This window comes from Falco punctatus, assembly GCF_963210335.1.
Source record: "Falco punctatus genome assembly, chromosome: 10".
NCBI classification, from domain to species: Eukaryota; Metazoa; Chordata; class Aves; order Falconiformes; family Falconidae; genus Falco; species Falco punctatus.
This window is the reverse complement of record NC_137590.1, coordinates 2,303,646-2,328,171: the sequence shown is the minus strand read 5'-3', so window position 1 is coordinate 2,328,171 and position 24,526 is coordinate 2,303,646. Positions and strand designations below refer to the sequence as shown.

At 43.7% G+C, this 24,526-nt stretch overlaps 1 protein-coding gene and 1 long non-coding RNA gene across 2 annotated transcripts; both read left to right on the top strand.

The window, feature by feature from the left end:
* The first annotated feature begins 918 nt into the window (after positions 1-918).
* Positions 919-24,500, top strand: CHMP4B (charged multivesicular body protein 4B). The gene is made up of 5 exons (XM_080403797.1): positions 919-1,313; positions 18,947-19,124; positions 19,870-19,984; positions 20,519-20,645; positions 23,684-24,500. The coding sequence occupies exons 1-5, from the start codon at positions 1,118-1,120 to the stop codon at positions 23,749-23,751; spliced, it is 684 nt and encodes a 227-aa protein (XP_080259923.1). The 5' UTR covers positions 919-1,117; the 3' UTR covers positions 23,752-24,500.
* On the top strand, positions 1,320-13,090 carry LOC308070226. Its single transcript, XR_013930676.1, has 2 exons — positions 1,320-7,213; positions 7,550-13,090. It is a non-coding gene; the product is annotated as an uncharacterized lncRNA (long non-coding RNA).
* Positions 24,501-24,526: the final 26 nt, after the last annotated feature.

Genomic DNA, 24,526 nt, shown 5'->3' with positions numbered 1-24,526 from the left:
TCCGAGTCTGTTATTAATTAACTTGTTTTTACAACACCACTGTGACTGGAGAGGGGGGTGTTTATTACTTTTACACGTTAGAGGCCAAGCACAAAGAATCGAAAGTACCCATAAAGGTTGGTATCAGGCTGAGGCACTTAAAGCGTCATTTCTTTATTGGACTTTGGATGCTGTATGTAGGTACCGTGATCACACAGCATGGAATTAGGCCCATACTGCCTCCGTGAACCAGAATGTGTGCCTCAGGTCAGTGGCAACTACTCACCACCGACTGGGCAACCGTGGCTCTGGCTTTAAATACTTGATTTTGTAAAGTTGGCAAGTTGAGAAAGTTTAAAACAAGAAATTCACATTATCTCGACACCGCGGTGGGCTGTGGGCAAGTGGCAGGGTTCAAGCGGCTCATTAAGGGCTGTACCGCTCTGCAGCACGCCGTACCATACCACGCGGTGCTGTGCCCATGCCATGCCATGCCGTGGGCACTAGTGCGAGGAGCCGGCGGCACGCCGGGCCGCGGCCAGGCCCAGGGGGCTCTGTTACCGCCCCGCAGCGTGCAGGGCAGGCTCCCACGGCAATTTCTTCAACCGCGGCCCCGTGTGCCCGGTTTCTGCAGAGCGCTAGGCCGCGCCTTCAGCGCCACCTTCCCCATCTCGTCACACTCCTCCCGCGTTCCCCGCCAGAGCAGCACACGGGCCCGAATGCCCCTGGGGTCCGGGCAGACCCGCGGGGGAGGCCGAGGCGGCGGCTCTCCCTCCCCAGAGCCCGCCAGGCTGCGGCAAGGCCAGACCAGCCGCTGCGCTCCCGCACCACGCCTGACGGCCGCGCACTCCCGGCGTGCCCCGCGCCCCGGCCCGGCCGCGCCTACGTGTCCCAGCAGCCCGCGGGAGCGCGGGGCACGCCGGGAGCCGTGCGCGGCGCGGGGGCGGCGGGCCGAGGCGGGGCCGGGCCGGGCGGGGTGCGGGAGCGCAGGGAGCGAGCTAGTGGCGGTCTGAGCGGCTCCGGCGGCCCGACGGACGGTCCGTGCGGGGGGCGCGGAGTGAGGGGAGCGGTACCGGTGCTCCACGGCTGTCGTCGCCCCCCCGGCCTCACACCGCGGCCTCGGCGGCCTGGCGCAGCCATGTCGGGGCTCCTGGGGAAGCTTTTCGGGACGGGCCCTGGAGGAAAGGCCGCCGGGAAGGGCCCGTCCCCGCAGGAGGCGATCCAGCGGCTCCGTGACACGGAGGAGATGCTCAGTAAGAAGCAGGAGTTCCTGGAGAAGAAGATCGAGCAGGAGCTGGCGGCCGCCCGCAAGCACGGCACCAAGAACAAGCGCGGTGAGCCGCCGGGCCGGGGGAGGCCGGACCGGGCCGCCCCTGCCCCGGGCAACAGGTCGGCCAGGCCCGGCTGCCGTGGGCCGCCGGGGCGGCCCGTGAGGCCGCGGGCTGTGCTCGGGGGGCAGCGCGGCCGTCCCGGTGGAGCTGCCTGGGGCAGCTTATTGCCGCCCGGTGTAGCGGGAGCCGCGCAGCCCTCCCTGCGGGGCCTGTCGCCCTTCCCCCGGGGGCTGGTGCTGGAGCAGGCTTCTCCCGCTCGGGAGGGCAGCCCGTGGTCTGTGGCGCTGCCTGACGTGGGGGCCGCGTCACTCCCGCGTGATGGTGTCACGGCGCTGCGAGCCTTGCTCTCTGTTCAGTTTGTGTGACGCTTTAGGCGGAGGTTGGTAAAACGTTGCAAAGCAGAAGCTGGCTGCGTACAGGGGTAGCTTTGAAGTAGCTGGAAAAGCTCCTTCATCAGCCTGGAGTGAGGCCTTGCTTTGCTGTGCTGGTGGGTTTTCTTCTAACCAGCAAAACTCTTCACACTGGTTAATCTGAGGATTTGGTTAAATATATTGTTATTGTTGTCAGGGTATCTAAAGCTATAGGTGGCTTATAAATGGATATTAGCAATCCATGTTTATTTACCAGGTGGAACTTGCCCCCCCTGGGGAGGTGTAGCTACATACTTGTAGGCAGCGCTTGATATGCGTTAATGGTCTGTCAGCCTGAAGATGAGAAGTGGCTTGTCAGCTTATGTATTTTGGTACTCTGATGAGCTTGCTTGTTTTACAGTGGTCACTAAAAGCAGTGTTTTCAGGAAAGCATATTTCGATTTTTGTGTTGACACTGCTCATTTTGTGCGGGGTTACAGCAGCACTGCAGGGTTTGAAGCAGGAGGCGCTGCCCCCTCTGGCACCCAGAGTTGCTAACACATGACTGTTGGCCAGGTAGCAAGGGGTTAATTTACAGTAATTACTAATAACAGTTTCTGCTCCCTATAGCTGCTTTAGTCAGCATTTTAAGCCTACTTTCAAACTTCAGAATAGTGTGCTGCATTAGAACTTCTCACTTGGCACTGTGTTTGAGTGATAGTGCCAATGGAGCAAGCTCACGAGTGCTCACGGGGTTTGTAGGCAGCGACAGCGTGGCAGAGGCCTCACTTCTGCAGCCCCAGGTGTCTTCTGAAGGGCCTCAACAGAGCGTGACTTCAGGCTTAATGAAGTTTCTAAATCAAATTAATTGCAACGGTTTTAATAAGTTGAGTTTCTGGTGCAGTTTTTGGGCAACTTTAGCAATAAGCTTAAAAGGAGAGCTAAAATAAATCTCTTTCTAGCCTTCCTCTTCTGCAGGTCACAGCACTCCTGTTTAACTTCTAAACTTCTCTTTCTGCCGCTGACAGTTCAGGTCTTTGTCTTGCTCTACTGTAATGCCACTTCTCTCCGTGCCTTTCTGTTGCTGCCCTCCAGTGTGCTCTGGAGCGCTTTGGGTAGTGGAGGGATTAAATTTCTTTGGAGGTGGAGGAAGGAGAAAAACCTGCCCATTCACTAGCAGGATTCTGGGTCAGACTAATGAGGTCTTGAAGAAGGACAGGATCCTGATGAGTAATTAAGGAGCTGTGAAAAGGAGAAGGGCTGGGGATGGTTTTCTGATGGACAACAACCTTTTTTTTTCCAGAGGACTTTTGAAACTAAGAGGCCAACTTTTATTATTGGGCTGCTAATAAAGACAGCTGATTACCTATTAGCTTGCTGGGATGTGAGTTCCCCTCAGGACACGCTAAGGCACTGCTCATTTGTTCAGGGTTCAAGATGCCAGTCATCAGCTGAGCTCCAACAAATTGCATTTTTATTATATGCGGTTGTTTGGATTTTTCCTTCTCTGACCTCAGGTGGTTTTATAATCCAGAAGTTAGATAATCTTGATGCAAAGTCACTTAAATCCATAATTTAAGTGAAAAGAAAAATATGTTGGTTTTATATATGAAAGCCTGTCTTTTTTAATGGAAATACATTGATATAGTTGAGATGTTTTACGTAAAACTAATGAAAGCTACATAACTAGAGATTTTTTCTTTTGAAGTGTTAGATTGACTTTAAAAAATATAACTTGATAAATCCTTAAGCTTTCTTAGTCCTCCAAGACCTAAGCATTTTACTCTGGAGATGTCTGTATATCCCTGCTATTCATAGAGAAGCGTACTGTGGCTGGTACATATGCGTAATGCTCAGCTGGACGGTTGTGCTGACATTAATGGAAGCTGTTGGGGTAAAGCTGGCAGAAGAATAGACGTGTCTGCAGCAGGGGCAGGGAGCTTACCTGAAAGCTTAAAGCCACCTTGGAAAACCTGGAATGATGCTTTTGTTTTCTCAGAGGAAAGATGGGTGTCTGGCACACTTGGGGTAACAAAAGGATACGTTCTCTGCTCTCCAGCACACTGTGCGATTGTTCCGGTGCCAAGCGAGCGGGGTTTCTAAAGGCTCATTGACTAATTCCTACGGCGCTTCTGGAGTCTAAGAAAAGCCCAGAAACTTACAGGCCTCCTGGTTCCTGTGCCTGCCCCAAGCACATGCAGGTTTTTATTAATTTAGGAACTTCCTGTGAGTCTATATTTTTCATAATACGCATTTAGGATATCCAGGCTATATAATCAGACAACTCCTCATGAAATTTTGAAGTTAAAATGAGTAACTACCTGGTACACATTTCTTTAATCTGTTGTTTATTGGCATGGGAGGCTTTCAACTTTTATTAGAAGTTCCTTTTTTCAGGGCCTTTTTGTTCCTTTCTGGCTGCACAGACGTGGCAGATTTATCATCAGTGTGCTTCCTGAAGTAACTCAAGTGTAGTAACTTTAGTAATTTTTTTTTTTTTTTTGCTTTCACTCTACCAATTCCTTCTCATTAGTCCACAGTATCAAAATAGTTGCTGGGGGCAGGCAACAGTCTCAAGTGTTATGTTGGTGCGAAGGCACCTGTGCCGCTTCTAGAGCGTGTTAGGGAGACCAGCAGTTACAGCTTTAATGTGCATGTCATTTTTTTTGTCCATGGGGTGAAGAACTGCTTAGAAGACTGATCATCTTTAGATGGGTTTCTTGAAAAGGTGCAAGCTAATATTCCTTCTTCTGGGAAGAACTTGGGTTATACTTGTGTTTTGTTTTGTGTTCTTATGGAAACATTCAGCCTACTGTTTTGAAAATAGCGTGTGTTCTGGTGGTTTTTTTTCCCCTCCTCCCCTGTAGAGGCTCTTCAAAACTTTTGCTTTTAGCTCATCAGTAGTAGACTTACTGCTCTCCCTGAAGTTAATGGAAGCAGCAGTAATATGGCGTAGTTTGAACACCAGTCAGCCAGTATCTTACTGGATTTTAAGTCTGTCCTGAAAATAAATTTTGCTGTAACAAAAGAAGTGTGAAGCTGTGAGCTTGAAAGTTTGTAAGTACTGTGCTGCTGCTGCATCCTTTTATTCCACTCCAGTTTGTCAATATAGAGTTGTTTCATCAAGTCTGGGATGTTTTATCAGGCACTCAAACTTGATGAAACAAACCAAACTGCTAGATCTTGCCAAAGGTTATGAAGTTCTGGGACTTTATTCAGTTTCAGGATAGCTCAAGCTGATCTTAATCACCTACTGCTGCTCCATTCTTACTGTTTTATTCCTTTCTTTGTGGCTGTTGTCTGGTCACGCAAAGCCAAGCTGCCAGAGAAATAGCACGCACACACAGAGAAGCAATGGGTTAATTCCTTGATCTCTGACTACTATGGTTATAATGATTCCAGAATCTGTTTCTCGTGGAAACCCAAAGCTCAAGCTGTGTCTCAGTGTGAAGATTATAGTAGGGAGAGAAACCTGATGCTGTCCTAGGGTGCCACTTCTATAAGTAGTCCACTCTAGAGTTTAGATCTAGGATGAATCAATGCAGTTATGTTCCTGCCTGCTACTGGATTTTACCTTCTTGTGAATGAACACTAGGTCCACAGACACCATAGTGGGTGAAAAGCTAATACTGTGCCAATATACAGTAAATTCATTCAGACTTTAGCAGGAGACTGACGTTTCATGGATTTTCTATCAACTCTGATTTTGGTTAGCTGGTGTTTTTTCTCCTCTGATGTCAAAATTTCGCTTTCACTGTAAATAAATATAACGCGGGTTTTTTTCAGCACTGGTGACCAAGTGCACAAAATAGATGCAAAACCACAACTATATTCCTGCTGTGTAATTCAGGCTTTTCCTGGAAAGAGCACACTCCTATTCTCCACCTCACACCAAAACCAAATGAACAAGGAAGCTGGGTGTAGGCTGAAGCCAGAAGTCATGATTTTGTGCCCACCTCCGGCTTGCAATAGATCACAGTGCTGCCACAGGTAAGTCAGTTCAGCTGGCTGATCTGGTGGAAAATTAACTGTTTACTGTCACCTTACCTTTTCTTAATGTCACATCAGTCTGCTGATCTGATTTGCTTGTTGCTGGAGGGTTACTGTGTCTGGCACCAGAACAGAGACAGAATTGCTTCTTTCAGTACCAGGTTAGTTAACCTGGCTGAAACCTACAACTGGTGTGGGGTGATGTGGCTGTGGAACTCAAGTGCCAGTTGATCTCAAGTGATATGGCTGCCAGAAGTGGTAGTGCCTTGTTCGGCCTGTACCTCTTGTGCTGGCGTTAGCATTTGTGTGAGTGCATGAATTGGATTAGTTTGCTGATCCAGCCAAAACCTAACTGTTATAAAAAAAACCCCATCAAACCCCCAAAAAACTACCAAACAAACAAACAAAAGGTTGTTTTTCCCACTTAACCACAGAAATGCTAGAGCTGGCAGGAGAGAGAGTTAGGAGTGTGACTGGGAGGAGGAGGGCAATTCTGCCTCTCCTGGCAACAGCTCTCTGCTTGGTCAGCTTACAGGTACTAATTGTGATAAAATCTGAGGGTGACGTGCAGTCTCCCAGCAAAGAAGTCAGTTGATCATTAATTAAAAAGTGGAAGCATGCCTGCATGATGGCGTAGACAATTTTGTTTAGAAGTTTGAGTTGTTCAAAATGTTGTGATGATCTGGAATTCAAGGCAGGAAAAGCTGCAACCTCAGGCCTGGGTATGGGCAAAGACTCAAATGACCTGTGACTCTGTGTGTCAGGTCTTAGACATTAATGTGTTGCTTGTGAATGTGTTTTTAAGGTCCTGCTTGACATTTGACAAGAAAAGTGATCTCTGCTCACAGAACCAAGTAACAGGAGCCTGGTTTTGTTTCTGTGGGTTGTAAGATGCTGATGTAGGGGAAGCACGAGTCCTACAGCAAACACTATCCAGCCCTTCTTGTGGTACTTGTCTCCCTTTTCAATGTTTTAAGTCATAGTCTAATATAAAATGCATCTTTAAGTTTCAGGTGCTTAACTGTAAACCATGACTTCAGTGCAAGAGTACTGATAGGAGTACTGGCCTGAGTCCTTCGTCTCACCTGAGATTAATGAGTTGAGAATTAATCATTTGGCTTGGGAAAAGTGTGATAATTACTCTTTTAAAATAATGTTTAAAAACAAGAGGAAACTTCCTGTTTGTAATTCTACCCTCCCTGTGTTTAACAGAGGCTCTTGGAGACAAGATTGCTGTAGTATAGAAGTTTGGGAGGGATGGAGGGGATTCACAAACACCTTTTAAAACAGCTTTATAAAGTGGCATAAATAAAAGCAAAAACCTGGGGTTCTGCCAGATGTGTTGGGTAACTGTATTTGATGCAATACATCCTTCCTCTGTTCCTGTTCTCTGTCAATCCCTGCCAGAAGGGAAACCTGCCGTTCAGCAAGGCCTGGACAGGCTGGAGAGGAATCTCACAGAGTTCAACAGAGGCAAGTGCAGGGTCCTGTCCCTGGGGAGGGAAAGCCCCACGCACCGGCACAGGATGGACTGACCTGCTGGGCGGCAGCTCTGTGGAGAAGGTACTGGGAGTGCTGGTGGGCAGCAAGTTGCCCATGGGCCAGCAGTGTGCCCTCGTGGCCAAGGGGCCAGTGGCACCCTGGGGTGCATGAGGAGGAGCGTGGCCAGCAGGTCGGGGGAGGTGATCCTCCCCTTCTGCTCTGCCCTGGGGAGGCTGCATCTGGAGTGCTGTGTCTGGTGCTGGGCTCCCCAGTTCCAGAGGGAGCTACTGGAGAGGGGCCAGTGGAGGCTACAAAGATGATGAGGGGATGGAGCATCTCCCCTGTGAGGAAAGGCTGAGACAGCTGGAGCTGTTCAGCCTGGGGAGGACTGAAAGGAGACCTTATCAATGCCTACAGATCCCTTCAGGGCGAGTGCCAAGAGGACGGGGCCAGGCTCTTCTCAGCAGTGCCCAGCGACAGGACACGGGGCAACGGGCACAAGCTGCAGGACAGGAGGTTCCATCCGCATACGAGGAAAAACGTCTTGATGTGCGGGTGCCAGAGCGCTGGGACAGGCTGCCCGGAGGGGCTGCGGAGTCTCCTTCCCTGGGACATTCCAAACGCGCCTGGACGCGCCTGTGCAGCCAGCCCGAGGTGACCCTGCTTCAGCAGGGCTTGGGCTGGGTGCTCTCCAGGGGTCCCTTCCCACCCCGACCCCTCTGGGGTTCTGTGATAGTGACTGCAATTTGCCCATGTAGTTGCATCTTAAGCTCATTTGAATACCTGCTGCCAGGTTACTCCATGCATGCAAAGACTTGTAATGTCTTTCACTGTGAAACTTGTCTTTTGGAGTCTCCCTTCCTGATAAGGCTGTGATCAGCTATGCTGGCTGTTTCACTGATGTGGTGGTGTGTTACGTGTTACCAAACATCCATATTGTGTGTGCTGTTCATGGCCTGGCAGGAGCTTGTTCAGGTTTAAGGATGTCATGTTTACTTCCAGGTGTCTGCACAGAGGTTGCTTGGATGTAGTGGAACTAAAAAGAAACAGATGCCTGGGTGACAGGAACATCAGCTGATGATATTCAGAAACTTATAGGTGATTTTTGTGAGTTTTGAAAGAAAGTAAGTTTATCTAAAACAAACTTCGTAACAGGCCAGATAGGAACTGTGCACAGTCATTGCATCTCCCCCGAAGGTAGTACCGTAATAAGATGTCTTGCCAGCATCCCCATGCTCAGCACGTGCAATGTCCTGGGGGGAAACGGAGTGGTAGAAAGCCTCTTCTGGTAAGTGTTTTCCTGGCAGCACCATCAACTTGTGATGTGAGGGCTGCAGTAATTACTTATTGCTAAACCTGGCTCCTGGAGCTGGTCACTGCCTAAGAGTGTGGGCTTGCCATTAAGAAATGCAATTTGGTTCTGGCCTCAAGAGGCGTGCTGCAGTGTTACCAGCTAAGTGTTTGGTGGTTGATTCAAGAAGTACAAAGCTTTTTTAAAATAAATTTATTTTGCTTGCTAAGTTTTGTGTTTCTAAAGGTTTATGTTTTCAGCTTTTTCCCCCTTAGTCGTTACTGTTGGAATCTGAGTATTCATGAAAAAAGTAATTTTTCACATCTCAAAATAGCGTAACTTCACCAGATGAGATGTTAAGAGAAATTGTCAATATTATGACAGCCTCGACGAAATTCTTAGACTTGGCAATACTCTAACAATAATTGCCCAGAGCTGGAAGATGCATGTTGGGTTGCCCATGGTGCTTGCTTTCTGGACTATCCACCTCTGTTGTGGCCAGGCCTGGTGGGGGTTACTCGGCATGCCGGTTCTGCATCCAGCACTGCAATATGTTTCCATCTGTAACTTTCAGCTGGTGTGAATTACTCGTGGTTTCAGGAATAAAGAGCACTGTAATCATGGATTCTGACCTTTGGAAACACACTTTCTGCACTCCTTGTGAAAATGGCTGCTTGTGACTAATCACTCGTAAGGGAGTGTGACGAGGAAGTGTGTTAACGCTTCAAGTATAGCTGCCTTACGGCTCAGCTATGGGATGTGGAACAACATCAGCAACTACTGGCACAAAGACTGAGTCGATGCTTGCTGGAGCACTGAGCAGTGCTGTGGTTGGCGATGCCTTGAAGGTGGTGGTTGCTGTTCTGTTTGGGTATTGTGTGTATTAATGCTCTCTTTGATGTTGTACGCAATACTTCATTATCTTTTTTTTTTTTTTTTTTTTTTTTTGCCTTTGTGTGTTTATATTTCTTAGACCAGGACTGCTTATTGTTTAACCTCTTGCATGAGAGACTAAATGTTCTGGCAGTGCTTTGCTCAAGGGGAAGTTGTAACCTTGTTTTTTAAATACAGATAGGACAGAAACCTTCTTGTATTCTCTGCCTGGGTTTCTATGCTTTATTTGAGTAGTTATAATCAGTCACTTCATCTGTGAGCTGGGAATAGTTGCCTTCATTTGAGGATATGGTTTGGGAACTTTATTAGATGTTTAGTAGACAGACACAGAAGGATAAGTGGAGGACCAAGACTGAACTCTGCTCATGATTCCCTGCTAAAAGCGCAGCATCCCCCAAAAGAAAGGCACAGGAGGCTGCCACAAGCACTTGTGAGCTGCTTTCTGGAAACCATGCTGAAGACATTAGGCCCTGCATTGGGGGCCAGGCATTCAGCATAAAGCGACTTCCTAGGCCTGTAGGTACCTTCTGGACATCAGATCTCAGTAGGTGATCCTCACGGGAGAGGAAGTTGTGCTGCTTTGCACTGTATTAGCCTTGGAGTTGATGTACATTTATTTTTAACCATGCTTTGGTACTTCTGTCTCCCATTTGCTTTCACACCATGATGCTTAAAATCAAACCTGACTTCTTGGACCTCTTGACATTTTGTGCTGTGCCATCTGCTTGACTTAGCGTACCTGGGTATCTAATGGAAAACCAGTTAGGAATATGGTTATGTATCGGTTTCACAGCCATCCTTTCTTTCTTCTTCTTTAGTCCCCTTGTGTGAAGCCTTTATGCTACTGGCTCTAAAGGCTTTACGTTTCTTTTCATGTAGAGAAAGCTCGCTAACATGCAGGATGTAGGCAAATCTCTGCTGGAGCACGGGATGGGTAGGAAATATTTCCAGAACTGGAAACAGCACCAAAACAAAAATACTCAGGCAGAAGCTTGCAGGACAAGGGTGGTTTCTAGCTGTTATATCTAGAGGAGTTACATGGTTTTGGAAATACTCTGAAAATTTTTTGAAACACCCTGAAAAGATCTGATCTCTAGGACCCTGAATAGAGAATTAAGTGTCACCTGCTTCTGCATCTTGTTAGACTTGCCTGGTCTGGGCCAAGCATTTCTTGGTAGGTACTGCAGACTGTTGTGGCAAGATACAGCCTGGATGCTTTTTTGCCAGGTTTGGTTTGAACCAACACAAACATTCTTCTGCTAGTTAACTGTTCCTTGACCCAGAAAATCCCTGTAGAAAGGTATTTTTTCAAGGCTAGACTCAATGGTGTGAAAGAAGTGTAGTAAGACTGTAGTGGGATTTATATCTACAGATTTTTATCTGCTTGTAGCATTGGAGGATATTTTGCGAATTGCTTTAAATTACCTTTTTGCTTCTTAGGATTTTTTTTGAGGTATTGTAGGCAGTTTGCTGACTCTCAATGGAATGAGAGATGACCAGTTGCTGCCTAAGATTAAGCTATGCTACTGTAGGCAAGACAGCCAATTACTTACACCTATCGGTGCCTCTTGTTTGTCCCATTTCAAGGACAGCAAGGATGTTCTTTGTGATTAAATTTGCCGAGGCAAGGGCCAGGAAGATGGAATGGTATTTTCAGAAGCAGCAAAAATAATGACACTTCTTTTGTTGAGCAAATTATAGATGGATACACAGTATAATGTGCAAGACAGTCACCCAATATTAAGTTGATTATCTCAATCATCTCTAGTGTCTGAGCTTTCTGCTAGAGGGGCCAAGAGACCCCCATTTGGGAAGCTCCTCTGCAGCTATCTTGCACAATTTATTTTGGCGTGGTTGAAATTTGGTGTACATTATTTTTGAGGCTGCTGCGGAACTTTTGCATCCCATATTAATACAGCTGGTGTCCTGCAGTGGTGTGTCTGCTGCTTGCTAGACAGACTGTAAGAATTTGGTGTGAGATTAACTTATTTTTTTTCCCCTTAGTTGGAGCAATCAGAGCTATTAACCCATGTGTCTTCGTCTGGATGAGAAGCCTTTTCTATTCTAGGTATTGATGTAATTTTTAGCAGATTTTTGCAGAGGCAGGAGTCGGATAGGCAGGAAATGCATGTTGTGAGCCACCAGTCGGGACACATTCTCTGGGTTCACAAATGCTTGGACCTTGGTACAAGTGTGGCTTTGAATTTGATGGAACTCTTGAACTGCATTTTCAGTTGTTCTCAGTACTCTTTGAAGTACCTGGTCCTCCTGTTCCTTTCAAGTTGAGACGTGTTTTTGCTAGCAAAATACGGAGTTGCAAGTATGTAGAAAAAGATTCTTGAGTCTTTGTTTTTAATCTACTAATCTATACTTTTCTGCTAATGATACTTAAAAGCATTAATTCAGTAGACTTGCTGTATGCATAAATATTCCATTAACATTACTTGTCTTACAAGTGTATAAGCAGTATGTACTTGCAGGAGGGCTGTTGATTTTTAATGAAATCACTGATGTGTTCATAGTCAATTTTTCCTCTCTGAATGTGGTACCATGTAGTACCATTGTATTTTTATTATCCTGCTAACTTACCACAGTGAACATTTTTCTTATTTCACTAACAAACTGCTGTAAATACTGCAAGGAAAGTCTTAAGACTTACTGTTAATAATTTGCTTATATACAGGTTGAAATACTTTTAAAATACACAAAATTAAATTCTTAGAGATGGCATTTCTTGAGAACATTTCTTGAGAACAAAGTAAAATTATTTGGGTGAGCAGTTACGCTTTTCAGACTGTGAGTGCTGACAGAGGAGGATAATCTGGCTAAATGACTCAACCCTTCATTTTTGAGTGTTTGTTAGTTGGGAGTTGTGACTGAATACCGAAACATGAGTTCCTGCTTATCAGTTGTGCTGGGGAGCTGGGTGCTGCCGTGGTAGGCATAATAATGAAAGCCTCGGCTTCTTGTTATTCACTGTGGTCAAACAGTAAGTGAGAAACTTCTGCTGGAATTTCTAGGGGGTGGCTATCACAGAAATGCAAATAAATAGGAAATAAAAAATAGTATTTTGCAGCTAATCAGTTGGAGACTGTAAATAAATAAAACCCCAACAACAAAAGCATACCCCACCAAAAAACCAAACAAACCAACACAAACAAACAACCCCAGGTGAGGGAATAGCTTTTTCTGTATGAAAAAGTCTGAGTTCTTGAAAAGGCTGAGAGATGTTCTTCAAATGTACTTTTGTACGTGTTTTTATGTTCAAGTAATTGAAGCAGTCAGTCCAGATCAAACAGCTTTTGACTCAGCTGCTGTTTTACTGGACTTGCCCCCCTCTCTGGAAGCCGATCTCTTAGTGAGAATTTCTGTGTAGAAAGGAGCTGGAGAGATTATAGTCTGATGCTCATTAACACTGAGACATACTATATTACTTTGCCAATGAAAAAGAGGTCATAAACTATTTATATCAATTTTAACTGGTCAGAGCTCTGTGGTGATATTTTTATGAATAAAAATTGGCTTCAACGGCCCAGTTGTAGCTGATATTAAAGGCAATGAATATATCAAAATGTCATATGGAGAAGATAATTTTGAGCCTGCTGACCGTCTCCTGATGGATGACAGGAGTCACCCAGTTAGGTAATACATTTAAAACTTTAATTTAATTGTAATAATATAGATATAACTGCTTTTTCCTCAGTGCATACTTCTTTATGTATTCTGTTGAAAAAGTCACTAAAATTCAAATAAAGTGCAACTAAGTTTTGTTATCTGCTGGGTTTTTTTTTTTTTTAGAGGATATTTTTAAGTGCATGCAGTTCATAACACTGTGCCTGTTAAGGGTAAGATATGGATTGTAAAGGTTGTCTTACTGAGTGTTTATTGGCAAGTTCTTGCTGTGGTCTGGTGGAAACTTAACTTCCCATGTAATGATCAAATATTTTTGCTGTCATTGGGTCTGTGTTGATTCATTAAGTGAAAGTTATCTTAAATATTATATTTTTTTGTAATTGTAAATTCTAAGTCTACCAACAGTTTTCTCGCATCAGTTTATCTAACCCATGGCTGTTTTGTAGGTCAGGAGGGTAATCTGTCTGTTGTAAAATGGTTCAGCAACTACTGTCTTTTCCTGACGTGCAACCTGTGGGAGATTTCAGCTAAAAATATAAAAAAAAAGCGGTGTGTGGGCGTGGGGCAAGAAAAAAATCCCCTCCTAAACCAGCTGGTGATGTGAACTGGTACCCCTCTTTTTATATGTAATAGGGAAATTTCAAGAGTAAGTTAACCCACACCCAAAGGCAGGGTGTTGTGGGACTTGTGTTACTGAGTGACTTCGCTGGAGTGTCACTTCTTACCGAGGGAAGGCTGCCCGTGGGACAGTGGGAGCTGGTCAGGGACACCGCCTGTCATTCTTCTGTGACTGTTCCTGGCATCCTTTGTTGCAAGTCCCATGCTGAGGAGCTGGGGACAATTTTCATACAGAACTGTTTCCTTCAGCTTTGAGCAAGAGTAGTGCCATGCCAAGCGATCCTGCAAGAACTGTGCCTTGCCCCGTACTCATTGCCTGCAACAGACTGGATTTACCAGCTGTGCTTAAGTAATTAGTAATATGTAGAGATCGTAGTTGGGATCTTTCTGTGCTTTATTCTATATAAAGGCTAAGAAATACACAGGCACAACATGGTGAGGCTAAGCGTCAGCCCTTAACTTGTTTTGAGCCTCTGAATATCAGGCACTTTGCAGATGCTGCTGTGAGTCTGGTGCAGCGATCTGTAATCTTACAGCTTTTTACTCCAAGATAAGGAAATGGTTGCACTGCTGGAAACCTTAGATCAGCCATTTCTAGAAAAATGTGCTGGTCATCTTTCTAGCAACAGGTTCTGGTCACAGGCAAACTCTTGTCTGGCTAGGCTAGGGAATAAATGCTTTAAACTTAATATATGGTTGCAGGTCCTGCTGAAGCAGTTCCACAGCAGTTAAAGCTGGGTATTAAATTACTTTGCCTGCCGATGTGATTACTATCTTGGAAGCAGTAAAGGCATAATTAGGGGTGTGGGTCCTGTGGGCTGCTTCTTCCACGGCTGCCCAACGTTACACTTCAACTTCAAACACACATCCATTTTTTTTTTTCATGTGTATAATGCTAGAGGACATATTTGTAGTCTTCTGTTTCATATTTATTTCAAATTCTGGAAACTTTTTTTTGTGAGAAAAAGAGCCGATGTCACTCCCTTCAGATTTTTATAGCTTTGACTTAAATGAAGACAATAAAAATGTGTTACTCTGGCAGTACTTAAGATTTTGGTAGGTATTCATGCAGATGGTAAAGACTTCTGCAGGAAGAAAGCAGCACAACTGCTCATCAGTTTTCAGTAGCTGATGCTTAAATAGGAGTGTAAAGATAAAGCAGCTGTAGATCAAAACAGAATCACCTCCTTGGACCTATACCTCTGTCAGGTACCACCACTCTGTAACGTATGATAACAACATATGGAAAGTTTGCAGCCCGGTTATTCATGCTAGTAAAGACTACTGCTGGTCCTGCATTTCAAGCAGGAGTTTGTGGCTCTTCTTCCTTGCCTGTGCCTGGTTGGGTAAACCCCTTGGCTCCCATTTTTGCCTCCAGACGAACCCTTACTCTAGAAATTCCTTGTGAGCTCTGAGCTGTGTGTATGGATGTGGTGTGCTTGTCCAGAAATACCTGAAAATTGGGAAATCAGTCCTGAGAGATGGAAAACCAATTTATCTGTAATGGTCTTAACAAATAAACATGATTGTAAGTATTTTTCCAGTAGAAAAGGCATTTTTATTAGCTTTTTGATAAAATTAGATGCAGAGAAATGATCATTTAGTGATCTGTTTTCTAGTTGAGACCAATAGCGATTAGAAAGGTCTACACCAGATCCCAGCAGCCTCTGCCACCTTGTGCAGAGGGCAGGCACACAGGAACATGGCATAGAGATTCCTTCCGAGTTGTGTTCTGAGTTGCGTTTGTGCCCAGGTGCTGGTGCCTGGGGACATTTGTGAAAGAGGCACTGTGAAAGGACTGTGCTGCTAATTGCAGCAAGGAGAATCCTGAATGTAAAATGTAAATCCTCTTCTGTGGGGGGAGGAATATGGGAAATTAATTGCTAAAACTTGCAGGATGAAATGAATGCGAGTGACAAATTAACTTGGTGTTTTCTTAACTTCTCAGCCTAATAAAATCTTCTAGTTATAGACGAGGACTTTACATTAAAAGATAGTTAAGCAAGGAAACACAGAAGAAAATAAGTTGCAGGAAGTTGCGATCATCTAATTTGAGTTGCTAAATACCTTGTTCTGCATTCCTTACGGCTTCTAGTGGCAAAAAAATTGCAGTCTCTTGAGTAAGATTTTCTTCATTGCAGAAACTCATTTATCACTTTGATGTTAATTGACCTGTGCTAAATATTTGTGCTGAATTGTCCAGACATGGAAGCTTTATGCATGGCCCTGTGTTTATTGCTGGGGCTGTGTATCAGTCTTCATTCCTTTTAGGCTGCTGAAACAGGCATTTGTACCAGTCAGTCTTCGAGAAGGTACAGGTGGGCACTGTGGCCATAGGAGGCTTCATCCTTGCATAGGTTGTCTGGAAGAGAGGGGAAAATACAAATATCTTCCTTGGTCACTCCTGGTCTGAAGGAATTGTAAATGTTTCTAGAAAATACCACAAATCCATTTTAAGTTTTCACTTGAAACAAGGGAAGTTTTAAAAAACATGCATGTTTATATTCCCTTTCCTAGGCAGGGGTCTGTGTGCCAGGCTTTTGACCACAGTGGATCTGAGCGTGGTTGGTGCTTGGCTGAGACACCAGCAGGAACTGGAAGAGGTTCAGCAGTAACCCAGCAAGTTGCAGGACTGGGACCTGCACCCAAGTGGGAGATATGTGCCATCTTCCAGTTCTTGTGGGGGGATCCCAACTCAGTTCTGCAGGCTAAAAGGTTATGTATCATGCTTTTGTAAAAGCGGGAGCCTTGATCTGTACATACAAGTGAGAAATTAGTTAAGGAAAGGATTTATAAAACGGGGTGAAGGCTGGGGAGTGCAGTTCTGGTACACTGAACTGGCATGCTTGGGAACGGGAGGGATAGGGTTACCCAACAGTCCTGATAAAAACTCATCACCAGCTCTTTTACAATGATGCTTGCAATGTTTGGTGACTGAACAGCTTATTTTAAAAGTACATAAGCATGAAATGCAGATAAACTGTAGCTATTCTCAGAGAAAGTTATAGTGGGGAACTGTACGTAAACTGTAGTACTTTACTTGCGTTTGTGTAATGTTATAAAGTCTCTGGTTTTGCCAATAATTCGCCATGATGCACAAAATCCTCAATAAAGAATGTCCTATCACTATCTGACACTTCCCCAGCATCTGTCGCTATATAAACACAGCCTATTAACAGTTTTATCTTTCTGAGTAAGAAAACTTTCTATATCCTTAATTAAACCATTAGCACAAAATTAACTAGACTAAATATACCAGTAATGTGGTGTTCATCACTTTATGATCTGGCATAAAACTGGAATGTTTCAGATGATATTTGTGTTGTGCTTGGTTCTGCAGAGCAAACATTGTCCTTTGTGTTACATGAAAACCCAGTCCTGTTCCCACTCCTGGCAAATGGGAATGGATGTTGGACTGGCCCCAGACCAGTGGGGAGATTAACTGGTCATTGGCGTGAAAAAGTCAGTGAAGGTGCTTGTTTGGGGTCTGGCTTTTGTTGGAACAGCCAACCTGACATGTGCCGTTGTGGTTTTGATTGCTTCTACAAAATCAACCTGTGCTACTTTGCATGCTTGGCAACCTTAGCTGTACCTTCACAAAGTGCTTTTTTATTCTTTAATGCATTAGTGCAATTTGAAAGCAATCAAATACAGCATTATCATAACCTCTTGTAGAACTGAAGGTATATGTAGGGCTGCTGGGTACCAGGATGTTATCTTTAAGGACTGTCAAGCTTCTCAAGATGACATCTGACAATGTGGGTGCCTGCAGGCTTAATCACCTTACAGGAGAGGAGCTACTTTTTGTGTCTGTTGGAGGAACACACTCATCATGTCACAAAGTTACCATAGGGGAGATAAGGGAAGCTGTCTGCTCTCAGGATTTCCTACTCCTTGTTTTCTACTACCCTCCAAAAAACCTGTAAAGGTTTAAAATAACGTCTTTTAGAGATTTAAAGATTTAAAGCCTTTGTTTGCCACCATTCCTGCTGCATGTGACTGAGCTACTGTGAGGTCCAGGATGTTGATTTTTAGCAGAGCAGATTGTGTGTCGTGTTGACTGTTTCCTGCTGTGAGTCTCACGGAGATTAGAGCACTGGAGAAATGTGGGGTGTGTGTGGCTGAGTTCAGAAACTGGGAGTAAGGCTGTTAGGGCAGCAGCTTGTGTCCAAGCTGAGTTTTTAAAGTACATGGGTGTATTATATGACCAAGTCTGTCATGTGTCAGATAAGTCTGTTCATATCAGAAGGGGAAGCAGGAATGCCATGAAGGGAAGCTGTACTCCTGTCTTACTCCACGTGATACTTGGTGGTTGTTCGTCATCTGACAGTGCTTAGTGGGTCTTGCCCATGCTGCAGGTCCTATCAAAAGTTTTAGCCACATACAGGCATGGTTACTATATGTAACTAGCTTGTGTTCGCTGTCAGTCTTTGGGGTTTGGACATGCACCTGTTGTCTGTGCGGGTGTCTCGGGAAGAGCGAGCTGACTGTTGTCACCTGCTGGGTGCATACCTGCTGGCTGGGGTGGAGCTGGGCATTGCACAAGGAGCTGGAGAAGCCGAGCTGTGCAGCAAGTTGGACCAGTCCTTATGCTGCGTCTGTTGATCCCTGTGGGTGTGGAGCTCTGTGATGGTGTGGTCATGGGTGGGCTCCGCTTGCACGAGCAGGCACTGTACAAGTGCTTCCCAGCAGCAGATCGCTCAAACCAGATTTAAGTGGTGGCATCTCCTCACGTCTCTCAGTAGAGACTGTTGTGTGGATAGTACCTTGTAGTAGGAGTAATATGAAACGTGCACAAAGTTTGTTTATATATAAATATTTCTATATATGTGCATATGTATTTCACAGCCTTGAGTAACAAAGCTGAAAAAGCATTTGGCTTGCTTTGTAGTTGGATGAGCTGCTTCTCCCAGCAGCTGGACAGGAGTTCAGCTGGCCGGTGGGGACCTGCAGCAGCATCATAACCTCATCTGACAGGAGCTACACCAACAGCTGGGCCTTGATGTATCGGGGTGGTGGTGAGCAAAGATGTTTTTAAGTGAGTCAGCTTGCATATTGAGGCGTGCTGTTTGTTGTAGCGTAGTCTCTGATCTATGGTGTGTTAAGAGTGACCAGACTACAGATCCTTGAGTTGCTTCTCAGCTTGTGTCCTTTGTGTGACAGGTGATGGATGGTTGGCATCTGGCCACCTGTAAACAATTTTGTTGAAGGAGGTGAACACAAGGGTTAGGCAACTTAGTTTATCTAGGAAGAAAAGTGGACAACAAACAATAGAATATGCTAAATATTTCTCTGTACCGAGTGGTATTTGGTACAAAAAGCAAATGGCTGTTTTGAACATAAATCTCACAAATTCTACCCTCCTCTCTGTTGTTCAGCTGCTCTTCAGGCACTGAAGCGTAAGAAGAGGTATGAGAAGCAGCTTGCACAGATAGATGGCACGTTATCAACGATTGAATTTCAGAGGGAAGCCCTTGAGAATGCCAACACTAACACTGAAGTGCTTAAGAATATGGGTTTTGCCGCCAAAGCGATGAAAGCTGCTCATGACAACATGTAAGTTATTCCTTTCTGCATCTTTCCATAGGAATTTTAGTTTGTCGTTTGTTTGATCTGCTAAATACCTGGTGTTTCATAACCAAAGGTAGAGCTAGAGTAGCAAAATCTTCTTTTAAAAGGCTCTAACTTAAACTAAAATACTAGATATACTTTCATATTGAACAAATATGCAAGTATGAATGCTTTCTTAGTTTGGCATTTTATATGGTACAAAGCCGCTGCCTTTGTCCAAAAGGAGGAGGCTGGCACCAGTGTAGTCTAAAGCAAATGGGAGGTGTACCAGTTACAGATCCACCTAGTAGCAGCAAGAATTTTAAGCCTCAGGGGAAGACTTAAACTTCTTTTCTGTGCAGTGGAGTTTGTGTATGTAGCAATAATTAAAGGTAAACTGCATTATGGGAATGTTGTACTTGCTCTAAAAGCAAATACTGTAGATGTAATAATGCTGGATCAGGGAGCAGAGCAAATTATTATTAATACCAGCAGTGCAGAACAAAACCTCTTCATATGAAGTCCCAGTGTATAACTGCTGTGAGCTAACTCTTAGGGAAAAGTAAAAAAACACGTGCATAATTTTGTTGAGACCAGGGGGATAAAATTCAGATTTGCATGCAAAGTATATTTTGGGAAAGGACCTTGTAAATGTCACTGGCGTGGCATTTCTACAAAAACATGAAATACAGTCTTAAGCGTTCGTTGGGAAAGTGCCTGATTATATTGAACTCCTTCCTTTCTTTTACAGGGATATTGATAAAGTAGATGAATTAATGCAGGACATTGCAGAACAGCAGGAGCTGGCAGATGAGATTTCAACAGCCATCTCAAAGCCAGTAGGATTTGGGGAGGAATTTGATGAGGTATGCTTTAAATTTGCCTCTGTTTATGTCATAAAATCATAGAATCATTTATGTTGGAAATGAGCCTTAAGATCATTGAGTCCACCTGTTACCGAACACTACCAAGTTCACCACTAAACCATGTCTACCTGTCTTTTAAATACCTCCAGGCATGCTGACTCATAAAAGATCTTTCTTTTTAAGATCTGCATATGTCATGTGTCTAGGTGCACTACTAGGGTATAAAGTCTCTCCTAAAACTTGTTACTAGCTGTTGCTACCAATGCATGCAGCAGCTGTGACCCTGACAATGCTAGGAATGGTCTGGATGGCCTGATCCGAGAATGTTTTCACTTAATTTCTTCTCTTCACTGCTTTCCTCACCCTCCTCACCCTCCAAGAGATATCATGTACAGGAATTCAGATGAAGAATCAGATTCCTCATCTCCTCAGTTTGCTCTGAGATGGTTTTCTCTTTCATAAGATGATCAGCTACTTGATAATAAACATGACTTAAAAGTTCCTTACTTTTTATTTTTCTCCTTTAAAACCTAGGATGAACTCATGGCAGAACTAGAGGAACTAGAACAAGAAGAACTAGACAAAAACTTGCTGGAAATAAGTGGTCCCGAGACAGTACCACTACCAAATGTGCCCTCAATATCAATACCATCAAAGCCAGGTATGTGTGGACCTTTACCAGAAACATCTTGGATTGTTAAAAAGTGTGCTTATTTAATGGCCAGCTCCTCATTGTTGAGAGATCTAGCTGCAGGCAACACGGACATTTTGCTTGAAATTGTTTAATGAATCACAAATTAAATCTAGGTGCCGTTTCTCCATGGGGGTAGCCTGCCTTTTGTAAGAAACACAAAAATTAATAGCGATCACAGGAACAGTTATTATCTATTCTAGTGCTACCGGTTTATCTACAGTGTGGATGACGCTCAGGGTAGAGTGGAGATGTGGACAAAGGAAGCCTTCTACTAGGTGCTGCTGGCCTAACAGGGAAGTTATCTTGGCAAACATACCAAGGCTGTAAAAGGGAGTGGAGAGTAAATTTGCTCTTGGAATTAGTCCAGGCTGGTTCAGAGTCCCGCACTGGACCATGCTCCCTGCTGCTGTGTTTTCTAACTTGATCCCTGCTTTTCCGGCTTTTGGGAGGAACTAACCTCATAGTCCCCTCTTTGGGGACAGCTGTTGCCTCCTCTGAGGTCTGCACGTACTCAAGCCAGACAGTACCAGACTTATGGTCATCCCAGGTTTAGAGCACATACATCCAGGAAATTTTAGTTAGTGTGGTGATTTTATGTGGAGAACAGGCAAGAAATAGTCTTATTTACACAGACAATTCAGAGCTGCTGTTAAATCTGAACTGATCAGTCTTCTGTGATAGATAGAAGTGATACCTCATGAAATATAGTTGAGTTGGAATACCTCTGGCATGCATTAATGGGGTGTGAAGCTTTACTAGCCAATTTTGCTGAATCTGCCTTAATCTGTTATGAGTAATTTGTAGACTTTGCGGCTCTATTTCATGTGCTTACTTAGGAAAAAATGCTAGTGGATGAAAATAGTCCCAGTTGGTCGGTCTGTCTATAATTATGTTGCTGCCTTTCCAGGCTTAAAATGACTGGGGAAGTAGCAGATACTGCCAAACAACAAGTCTGTTTTAGGTGGCACGCTATGAAGTTTGCTCCTTGTGCGTTACAGTTCTTCTATTTTGACGTAACTGATTTTGTGTTTTTCTAGTGCTGTTTTGCTAGGCAGAATTGCTGACAGGTGTTGATGAGAAGGGAGTGAGTTCTATGGAAGTGTCTTAAATTTGAGACTTTATCTAGATTCAGGTCCAACAGCAGGAGAAATACATTAAATAAGCGTGTACATTATCTTTTTATTTTCTAGCTGATTTAAGAAGGTCTGTTCTCTAAATATTCTTTGGGTATGGATGTTAAAACATACTGGCTTGGACCCAAATATACTTTTTGCATTATATTAGGTATATATAATGCACTAGTAAAAGGCATTGTAATTGTGCACATATTTAAGTAACTATACAGCACAGCATAAGACTTCTATAGACGTAGCACTTCCCAAATAATAAAAATCATGAATGTTTTTGTAGTAAAAACTGTGAGTATAAAACTCACTGTTTTATAGGATTTATGTTAAGCTGCTTTTGGATAGAAATTAGAATTCCATTGATGTATTCAAATGGCGTGCTACCTTTTATTTAAATAAAACTGCCTCCAAGACCAGCATTTGGGAAACCTTGGGTTTCTGGGGTGGTGGTGTGTGGGGTTTTTGTGGTGTTCTTTGTTTCTGTTTTTTTTTTTTTTTTTTTTTTTTTAACCTAAATTGTTTTTTACTTAAAATTGATTTAATACACACTGGGATTAAAAGTTTCCTTCTGGTCATCATGGGTCAGACTTTCGAAGGGACTGCTTTACCTAACAATGCAGGTACATGCTTAATGTGTCTTTGGAAATAACTAATGTGTCTTCTGTGGTAGAGCTGCTTTATTACTTCCTCTTTATTCACTGAATGGAAAATGACTGTGAGCTTTCCTGCTTTTCCAGTTCTTAGGAGCTGTCTGGATTTTGACTTAATCAGTCTGAGTAAGAATTTTTTGCTGTTGCCTGTCAGCTAAGTTGCTGTCACGAGAAATTCAGGCAAAAGCTGTTCTTTTTTGATGGAGACCGGAAGAGCTTAATATAGAAAAACAAATTCCAGACTTGTACAAATAATAGGTCTTGAGTTTGACTTAAAGCTGACTCAATTCTCTGTTACGTAAATGTTTCATTTGGAAACATTTCATTGACACAAACCATTTTGAGTATGAATTATTTGACTCTTTTTTTTTTTTTTTTTTTTTTTTTTCTTTCTTCCTTTGAAGCAAAACACTGTCTGAGGAAATGACATCTTTTTCTGATGTTTTCCAAAATTATTGCAGCTATTTTTGTGTTAAAACCTTTTGCTGAGTTAATGGTTTTCAACTCCAGAAACTGGACTTGTCACATTATGACAAATAGCACCATTTACTCCTCTGGAAGGACCAAAAATAATAACAAGGCAGTGTGTAGCCTGCTGCTTAATGTCCACATCCAACCAATTACTAGTGAGCGTGGCAAGAGGAGGGGAGCAGCATGTACCCAGTGCTAGTTAGCTCTTCAGCCTCTGGAAGAGCTCAGACAGACACAAGAGTTGGAGATCTCCAAATTCTGTACCTGGCTAGACCAAAACACAACAGCCTCATTTATTGCACTTTGAGGACTTAATGATGGAATAAGGAATTTATTTTTCTATGGGAGAGAGGCTGTAGTACTGGAGATGCCTGACGAATTTCTGTAAGAATATGTCTCTCAGAGAGGCTCAGAAGCCAAAGGCTTGGGGTCTTCTGCTTGGAGGCTTGGTGATGATGGAAAATGACAAAACACCACTGGTGCACACATCTTAACCTTCGTGCACCTTTGCATTCTTCCCATGTGAGTAACTGTCTTTTCCACTTGAAGTGGTAATACCAGGAAGTTTAGCCCTGCTGGCTTTTTCAGAAGGCACCTTTTACTTCAGTTCTAAAAGGTTTGGTTTTTTTCCTTTAGTGATATTTGTTGCTTCATCTGTTGGTTTAGTCAGTGACACACAGAGGCTTTTCCCTTGCAAAGAATTGAGGCGAGGTCCTGTCAAGATTCCCCCTCATTTGTTTTCTTTAATATTTTGCAGCCAAGAAGAAAGAGGAAGAAGAGGATGATGACATGAAAGAGCTGGAAGCTTGGGCAGGAACCATGTAACCACAGCAGTAACTGGCTGGAAAAAGACTCTGATTACCTATTATGGGTGCAAATGTGTTGTGTTGAGGAGAAAGCATAAGCAAAATGTCTTTATCTTTAATTTTAACCCAAGGCAGTGGGAACTGCATTGCTCTTTTCTGCATAGCATGGTCTGTACAAGGAAAGAGAGGGGAGCAGGGGGAATTGCCTGCAGTTCATACGATTGAATTTCTGTAAAAAGGTATTTGCAAAATCAAACATTCAGCTTTTGGACTGTGCGACTGCCACTGCTGGATCTTCATTTTCAAAGTTTGGGCCATATTGAATTGAAACAGGCTGAAAAACACTCTGTAATTTTAATAAGTCAGTTTAAGTGTGTCTAGAAGTCTTGTAAAGCATTTAAAAAACAGGAAGAGTCGTAAGCCACCATCGGCTTCTTATTGTGTTTAGGTGCAAGAATGCTTTAGGTTTTTAGTTCTTCGCAAGTTCTATTTATATCCCTTGACTGCTGTGTGGCCAGCCTCGTGTTTGTCACCGCAACAACATAGTCACTGTTCCCATTTTAATTGGTGATAATGATTTGCAATTGACAGCTGCCATCTTGGAAGTAGGGAAGATTTAAATTTCAGTTGTATGTTTTTCTACATAGCACTACAATGGTTATTGCTTTTTTGTGATAATTGATAACCCATTCAGGTACATGCACACAATTATTTTAATTAGGAAACTACTATGGATTGCACTGTATTAAATATCTTGATTAATTTTCATCTGTGGCTACTGTTGTCAGTTTTTT

Excerpts from the sequence above, each read along its gene's own strand:
- CHMP4B (XM_080403797.1), top strand. The coding sequence starts at position 1,118 with ATGTCGGGGCTCCTGGGGAAGCTTTTCGGGACGGGCCCTGGAGGAAAG. Across the intron at positions 1,314-18,946 it reads CGGCACCAAGAACAAGCGCG|CTGCTCTTCAGGCACTGAAG; the intron begins GTGAGCCGCCGG and ends TCTGTTGTTCAG. Across the intron at positions 19,985-20,518 it reads TTGGGGAGGAATTTGATGAG|GATGAACTCATGGCAGAACT; the intron begins GTATGCTTTAAA and ends TTTAAAACCTAG.